Source organism: Clavelina lepadiformis, chromosome 4 (genome assembly GCF_947623445.1).
Source record: "Clavelina lepadiformis chromosome 4, kaClaLepa1.1, whole genome shotgun sequence".
Classification (NCBI taxonomy): domain Eukaryota; kingdom Metazoa; phylum Chordata; class Ascidiacea; order Aplousobranchia; family Clavelinidae; genus Clavelina; species Clavelina lepadiformis.
Window position 1 is genome coordinate 1,985,902 of NC_135243.1, and position 8,523 is coordinate 1,994,424.

The window sequence follows — 8,523 nt, forward strand, 5'->3', positions numbered from 1 at the left end:
TGCGATTCATAAATATTTACCGACGTGCATAGGTCAAAGTTGGACCAGCTTTAAAGGCCTGGTACAAGACAAGATTTGCGCAATCTTCCGGCTCCTACTCTGCGGAGGGCTCCAATTTTTGCATCACAAACTTTCGCCAACGCTTCAATGAGTGTTACAACCCCCTCGTGTGGATAGGATGCTTTCCGTGTATGCTGCTGTGCGGACCACCTTACTGTGTAAGTCTGATATTTCTTCCAACATTAGATTTTAATGGAGTTATGGAAATCAAAATTCGTTCAAACGTAACTAAGAACTCTGTATTTTGATCTTCACAATGCGGTTTGAAATAATTAAGATCATGCTGGAGTTTGTCCTTAATTAAAACCACAGTTCCTTGGACAAAATTCACTTGTCAAAATGGTGCTGGTTTTGGAAATATTTCTTTTACTTTTCAAAGCTACTGGTAAGTTTGCTTTGTGTGGGCGCCACATGTCGGATGTTTAATGTGGAAAGCAACCAACCATGTATTTCTGCTGAAGCAGGGTTTGAAATTAAAATATGCGGACAACAAACTAAAGCAAGATTTTTTGATTTCTTTGTTATTTCTGCTTTTCATTTTGCTTTTGACTCCTTGACTCTTGTCTTTATTGAGACATAATTGAAAGCGGAAGTGATAATAATTGGTCTTATTTGCTCTACGTGGGATTCAGTTATGATTATAATTGGTGCGTGTCAAGTCAACTCTGAGAATTCCTTTCAACTTCTCAGTTTTGACGACTGGAGTTCACTATTTTCCATGGCATTCTGCTTTGCTTTAATTTGCACATTTATTCCATCACAGATTTATAGAGCGATGAACTCAAATGACTTTGACTGTCCAATTCGAGCGATGGTCACTTATATTGAAGGTGTCAATCAAGCAGAACGACAACAATTGGCGCAGATGCTGGTATGATGCCTATATGACGGCATGAGTGCAGTCTCCAACGTCCAAGCACTAGGTAATATTTTGGGATCAATCCTATGAAAATGAATTCTGGATTGTGATATTCCTTCTATCAAAAGTCAAGGCTTAACGTGATACTTTAAGTTGAATTTACAAGTTTTCACTGGAGTTCTAAAGTTCATGATTCTTATTTAGTTGTAAGACAAATATGGTACATTTTGAGGTTGATTTACTTTCCAATTATCTTAAGCTGTTCTTTGCGGTTGGGCAAGAGAGTCAGCACAGTGTTTCTGTGATTCAATTTGATTTGTATATTTCAGTCCCACCGCCGTACACAGAACAACCTGCCCTTCCACCATATTCTCCCAGCGTTTGGTTTCTATGGAAGGATCATGGCATCATCGCAATATGATTCTTAGATTTTTAACTTTTTACTCTGAATGTTGAAATCAAATTGTCACAACTTGTCCAACTAAGATCAGGTCAAACGGGACAATACTTTATGTGTATTGCTCATTTGGTGGAGCAACAAAGTCAAAGATTGCATCATTTTTGAGGAAATGAATCTCGTTTTTCAGACTATGGGAGTTGAGTTGATTTCTTTTGTTTATAGATTGTGACTTGTATTTATTTCTAGATTTATTTATTTTCTATTTATTGGATTTTCCAAGTAAATATTTTTTTCCTTTGTCATTGCCAATTTGATAATCACCAACCAACCAACAGCTAAATTCTTAACCAAATCATTAGCTTTGTCGGTTATGTTCAAACTATTGATGATTGGTAACATGATGTTATGGTTGTTAATAATGTTTCTATGTGCATATGACCGCTAATATAGAATCATTGAATCTAATCCACTACCACACTGCATTGTTATTTTAGCATTTTCTACTTTGCTTTCTCGCCTTGTAATTACTTGAGTGTGACGTGTAACAGCGTTTGCTATGTTCGCAAGGTGTGACGTCATCGAAGCTTTTCATTGGTGGTTTTGTAATACAGTGACGTAACAACTTACATGAAAGGCATTTAGTTAGTACATGGTATTAAGCAGGGATGATGCCACAAAGTAATACACTGTGCTCCTACCATTCGTTTTCCGCTGGATGGAGCGTCGGAGCAACCGTTTCATGCAAAATGATCGAGTGCAATTGGTGGGAAGGTAATTGTTCTGGTCTTTCAGTTCCGGATTCGTCACAATGCCTGTCTAGCTTGACGGTTACGTGGAAATGAGTGGTGGGTGATATGGATTGAGTCGAGTGACGTCTCACTAAATTTAGTCATAATCATGCTTTAATACGTGACTGTTACGTCATAAGCCAAGCAGGCCATTCAAATCAAGTAATGACATGACATCTTTGATTTGTGGCTGGATGGGGGGAACCTTCATTTATTAAAAAATATTTGATAAGTTGCAGATCAAACATCAGCCAATACCACGGAGGTCTTTCTCGAAGCAGGGCAGTCTTGTATTGTGACGCCATTTCCGCCAATTCCTTCCAATCGCGTTCAGAATTTCCGAGTTACTCAAGCAATAAATCAAACAGACCAAGAAACCCTGCCGTGTCATGGAAAACAATAAGTTCTACCAAATTCGTCAGAAATGCATTAATCAAAACATTTATGGCTCCGTCAGTGAAACACCAGAGTGCTATGACGTCAATACACAAATGGTAGAGAAGCGCAATAATGGGCAGTTAGCGATTGTAAAACATGTAGTTAAAGCTGCCAGTTGCAATTCGCAGATGAAAGACAATTCTGACCGCACAATCGAAGGAATCAACAAATTTACCTGAAATGACTGAAAGATGGCGTTGACGTAGAAGAAAGCGATTTCACCAGCGCCATCTCCCGGATTGAGAAAAAACAAGATGTAAGTAATTCCAAGAAGGTTGAAAAGAAAGAAAGCCGCCTTTACTGCTTTTGAATACGTCACTGCACTCTCCAGCGAGTTCTGCTTGATGAGTTTAGTGACCAAAATTCGGACGACATTCACCATTATCAACGCGTTGATCTGTTTAGAAGGAAATAAATGTTTTAATTCCAAAGCGTCATAAATTACTTGGTTGATGGTGGATGAACCGTTGGATGAACAAGACAAAGTGGTGGATGAACAAGACAAAGATGGGAATCTGGTAGAAATATTCGACCCAGGTGTCTGTCGGGTTCTGCATCCAGCATTCTTTGTCCTCATAAACCGCTTTGAACACCGCCCATATAACCGTGATTGGGATTGGTGTGCCTGCGTCATAGACATCTTGTGTTATTAGTAATTAACATGTTTTCGATGAAATTTTGTGCTGAACATATCTGATACAAACAGCTTAATGAAACAGGTATAAGCTTTGGTTTATGCAACATCTCAGAATCACGTATAAAAACGCAAAAGACTCCTTTATACTCCTACAGCGCTATTAACAAAACGTTCCTAGCGCAATCTAAAAGAGTTAGGACAAGTTGTAGGATGTCAGCGTACTGGAAACGCGAACCCAATAAAAGATGAATGTCAATATTCGGCCCATTTTTAAGTTGCGTGACATAAATGACATTAAATAACCTGACTAAGTCTGTTGTTTGGAAAGGATTTTGTAGAAGCCAAAGACAATGGCGGTAACAATGGACTTATCTGACATCACAATAGTCACTATGCGTGTAGGTAGCGTTGATATTTCCACGTGACCATGATACCCTGTCACCAAACTTTGGCAAAAATAAATAAATGTATGATGAAGAATAATTATTTCTTCAGAACTGACTGTAGGTCGAAACCGACTGACTCTTAAAATGGGAATCGAAATATTGATAAAAGCAACTGTAATTAATTCTGACTTACCCCAACCTAGCGCCATGTATAGCTTTATGCTGAACCTGTCGTACGTGTAAGCCATGACCACCATCATGTGAAGGTAGACGCCTTCTACGAACATCCAGCAGTAGGTGGCCACTTGAGAGTAGATGGAGATGGCGGCCAGGACTCGACATAGAACCTGGAACCAAACCTGGGCCCTTGTGCCGCGAATTTTGCAAGAAGTGGCGTAAACAATTGTGCAGACTTGCACATATTATATAAAGATATTTTGTTTACCAAAAAATGTCGATACAACAAACCGTAAATTTGTAATTAAACTTAAACTTAAACATTATAATTAGCTTCGTTGTAAGAGTAATGGTAAGCATAAGATATCGTTTACGTCATACTAATTACGTCAAAATACCTCATTGTTTTTTCTTGTTTGGTAGCTGGTGGAGAAACTATGAATTAACCAGATGACGTTTTGTGGAATGAGTGACGTAGCAAGATTCCAATGAATGATATTTCTCCAACACCGGATGCTTCTACAACGTGATGACGTAAACAAAATGACGTATGCATGCCGTAATAAAGCCGAAATAACCTATTTTTTTGCCAAGAGAACAACAGAATTGGACTTCACTTAATGCTTTGTAAGCTTATAAAGTGTTAGCATAGAGTTTATGCCATAGAGTCCTCCCTATGCAAGAGATATTTTTCTCACATTAGTCTTTTAACTTTCAACATACAAACCATACACTTTCTTATAACCAACTTATTATAATTGAATCGTTGCAGAACTTCCATCGCGTAAAGCCACGAATTTTCGTCATCACCTCGCTGTGATTTTTCCCAAACTACGTTTAGGTCATAATTGAATTTACTTTGAAGCCACAGTATAATTATGACTCAAGGTCTCAAACGGCTAAGACTGAGATCAAAGAATACGGGGTCAATGACCTCTAAATCGAATTATCGCGGTGTTTTAAAATCGATGTCGTCCGCCATAGATGTACCTGAGTCTCCAGAAGAGTAAAAAAGCGATGATCAACGTGAAGAGGGAAAGTCCCCTGCCTACGTAAGTTATCATGACGACAATCTTGAGATGGGTATTGACGTAATCTTCGGCAGGGTCACTCTGAAATTTAAAAATCGTGTTAACAATTTTTTAGATTTAAGAATTTCTAACCCGATGCGATGTTAGTATTGAATCATATAATTCGAAACAAGCAATCTTGATCATATAAATTGATAAAGTTTGTTGAATCTTGATTGAATTTATTTAAAGTTAATTGAATGTAAGTTCTATTTGTTGTTATTCTGGAATTATTAAATCTATCCATGCAGGTTATAAAAATTTTATGTAAACGCATTCATGCAGAACTGACCAAGGCCGGTATGGGACGACAAGCAGTAAAATTAATGCGAGACCATTTTCCGTCTGATTCACACTTGCGAGTCGCGTTAACTGGATTTCAAAGAAAGTAACTCATAAATGTTCCATTTATTTTCATCGATAACCTTGTAGACTATCGAATGTCATATAAAGTTCTAAGTTTATCTATTTGTAAACAGTGATATAGGCAGCTCCATTGCAATGAGAATATAAAAAGTATACTGTGAATAACTTAATGTCGTCCAGGTTAAAACCCTCATACATGAGTTGTTGTAATGAACTCCATTGAGCTTCTTAAAACATCTCGTGTAGGCAATGCCGCCACCAAGCGTTTGGGAAAAGCAGACATCCGGGGGATTCATGTTGGTCACGTGAGTGTTGACGTAAGGGCAGTGACCTTTAGCAAGGAAAGAAAGGTGAAAATTTTGTGGAAATATCGAGTATTTCTAGTTTTGTGAAAAATTAGAATTGTTTCCGTGGTTATTAGTTGAGATTGAAACAAGAAATTGTTTCGTCATAATATTACCGGGTACTTTGGTGTAATTTTGACAGAATTTGGCAATGATGACGCAACTCGTCTGTTTCTCTCCCAGAAACTCAATTTCTTTATCGTGGGGCTCTTTGCTGGGTCGAATAGGAAATACAAAATACAGTAGTAGCATGTTCGGCTAAAATAAGACGTCACAGAAAACTATTATGACATCATTTTCGATATAAAGCGATTACCTATAATTGGCACACATTTTGTCCAAATTTGTTGAAGTGATCCCACTGACCATCAACTAAGAAAAGAATAAAAGTGACGAAAAATACAAAAATTAAAAGTCTATCAACTCGGTACAACTCACGACAAGTGTTGTTGATATTTGAAAGTGACGTAAGAAAAGGAAGACTCGCTTTCTCACAGCGATGATACATAGTCCACGTTACTTCCGATCCTTGTTACGTCATTGCGGCTTAAATCGTATTTCAGTTCGAATGAACGACAGGTTTTTCTGGTTTAATTTTTTATATGACTCGGTTTCAACTAGTTTTACTTATTTCAGAATAAAATATGAAAAATCTTTCCTAAACGACAATTCTATTTCTATCAATTCTGTATCTCGCTCTGAATATTTTACATTTATTTTAAGATTTAGTCAAAGTCGCCAACATTATGGCAGACTTAATGAAACATTAAGACGCTCATGACTACTAAAAGGTTGAAGATAAATTGTTGAATCTCTGATAGAACTTTTTCGTTGAAAACTAGCAGCAGAAAATGACACTTGGTTTTGTTTTGGTGGAAAGTGTGATTGATCAAAAATAAACGTAGAGTTATAAACTACAACAATTGTTAAGTCATAACCACATTGATAAACAGCTCTACATATCTATATATATCTTAGTTACTTGACAACGTGAAAATGCAAGTTACAGCGACGTGGCCCGGTAATTAGGCATAAGACGTCATATTTTATGACCTATCTTGTACTTTGACTTAATACCTGTGCGGCCAAGAAAACCAAGACCACTGGAATTTTTTGAACGTTCATCTTTACGAGAATGACATCATTTTCAATGACTTCATTACTTGAAAAATCTCTTAATTGAAAGTTTTCTTATACAGGCCTATAGCTGATGCAGAAAAAAGCAAACAAAATTTGTTTAATTTTATCCCAACTAATTTTATTAACAAAAGCATACCCATTAATCCCTGAACATATCTTCTGCTCGGGTTATAAATCAGACACCTCACACTACAACTGTTGCTTTTACAGTCGACTCCGCTTAATTCGGACACTTTGGTTCCGCTCACTTTTGGCCGAATTAAGCGGAGAAACGGCTTTGTCCGAATTAAGCGGAAAGTCAATTGTTCGTTTCATGGTCATGCATAAAGGCAAAAAACGCATTTAAAATACTGTACTGTTGCGTAATATATGAATTGCAGCTGCGCTATACTGCAGTAACTGGCACTGATCGCATAAAACGTCTTCGTTTACTTTAGTGAGCAATTTCACTTTTTGTGCTAAACTTTTCTGTACAATTTTGTCCTACATGATGGACGCAAAAGTATAGTAAAAGCGACTATGAAGCTGGCACGGCCTTATATGAGTTCATTGTCGATTGTTACTGCATTGATCGTCATTGTTTCACCATAATCGCTCATAATGCAATTGCATCTTGTCTTAAAACGAACGAAGTACTGTTTATTGTATCATAAGTTCATAACCTAACGATGGAATTGCGAACCTGTGTCCGAATTAAGCGGAGAATTGTCCGAATTAACTGGAGTTTTTTACGTTCAATTTTTACTTTTGTTCCGTTCCCGAGCATTTTGGCCGAATAAAGCGGTTGTCCGAGTTATCCGGTGTCCGAATTAAGAGGATCCGACTGTATTTCAACAAGATGTGGACTTTCTGTGGCTGTAACATATAGACTTTGCAAATCTTTCATTATTCCTTACTTATAAATCTTTCTTGGAAAACAGAAAGCGAAAACAATCATGACTGAAACATGCAAGTCTAACATTAAAAGTTCGAGTAAAGCAACGGACCGCAAACATAAAAGAAACAACTCAGAAGAGATTTCAATAAACACGGCAAGCTTGATCAATGCAATTCTATAAATCCGCCACGACACCGCATCACTCTACAGCCCTGCACTGAACTAACTACCCAAGCATATGGCAAACTACTATATGAAGAAAATTTAATTTTGCGTGATGCCATTTCTTCTGAAGTTGGAGTATATCCAATTAGAGTGTAAATTTGAGGCCATATTAAGTATTCACTTATAACTCAATAATGCCATTTTTCTACTCAATTGTCTTGTTGCAATCTTGATCTTCAAAATTCGGATTGTAATTTTGTACAATTAAGTCATCTTTTTTTTATAAACCACGATTTCTGAGTGTCTAGTTTCGCGTGTCTTCTTGCAAACGAGAACTTTTCAACCTATAATTGTAAAAGAGCTCGTTTGGTGTTATCTTCTGGAAAGTTTATTTTTTTACCAGTTACGAGTGAAAATTACAGAAGGAAATTAAAGAAAATCGTTAAGTACAGTACGAAAGTTATCGCGAAGTTAAATTAACGCCTTAGTGTCAGATTTCGTCCGCACTTGCCCGTAGAAGTGTTGTATTTTTAGATTCTTTTATACTGTGGGAAATTGTGTCGCAATAAAACCATTCCTTTCAGCAACTACTCCACAAGGAAAATTTTGCAACTAAATTTAACAATTTTTGAAAATTTTTAAGTTATGAAAGGACAGCATTTTAATGTTGCTTTATCTGTTCCTGTTAACCTCATCAAAGACACAATTGTTTCGAAGCATTCGTCATATATACTCCCCTAAGCAGCCTACTTCCTCGCAATGTGCTCTAGGGTGGTCTGACGAAGAACTTGTAAATATTACGAGCCACTAAACCTC

At 37.1% G+C, this 8,523-nt stretch overlaps 1 protein-coding gene across 1 annotated transcript; it reads right to left on the reverse strand.

The window, feature by feature from the left end:
• Positions 1-2,240: 2,240 nt before the first annotated feature.
• LOC143451776 (corticotropin-releasing factor receptor 2-like) lies at positions 2,241-5,777 on the reverse strand. Its single transcript, XM_076952502.1, has 8 exons — positions 5,642-5,777; positions 5,378-5,512; positions 5,108-5,187; positions 4,736-4,857; positions 3,762-3,934; positions 3,079-3,170; positions 2,721-2,942; positions 2,241-2,312 (listed from the first exon to the last, which is right to left on the reverse strand). Exons 1-8 carry the CDS (start codon positions 5,775-5,777, stop codon positions 2,241-2,243), a joined length of 1,032 nt encoding a protein of 343 aa, XP_076808617.1.
• Positions 5,778-8,523: the final 2,746 nt, after the last annotated feature.

Bases quoted from the DNA above. Each gene is read 5' to 3' on its own strand.
- LOC143451776 (XM_076952502.1), bottom strand. From the start codon at position 5,777: ATGCTACTACTGTATTTTGTATTTCCTATTCGACCCAGCAAAGAGCCC. The intron at 3,171-3,761 runs GTAAGTCAGAAT...TCTATGACGCAG, and splicing joins ATACATGGCGCTAGGTTGGG to GCACACCAATCCCAATCACG. The intron at 2,943-3,078 runs GTCGAATATTTC...CCTTCTAAACAG, and splicing joins AGAACCCGACAGACACCTGG to ATCAACGCGTTGATAATGGT.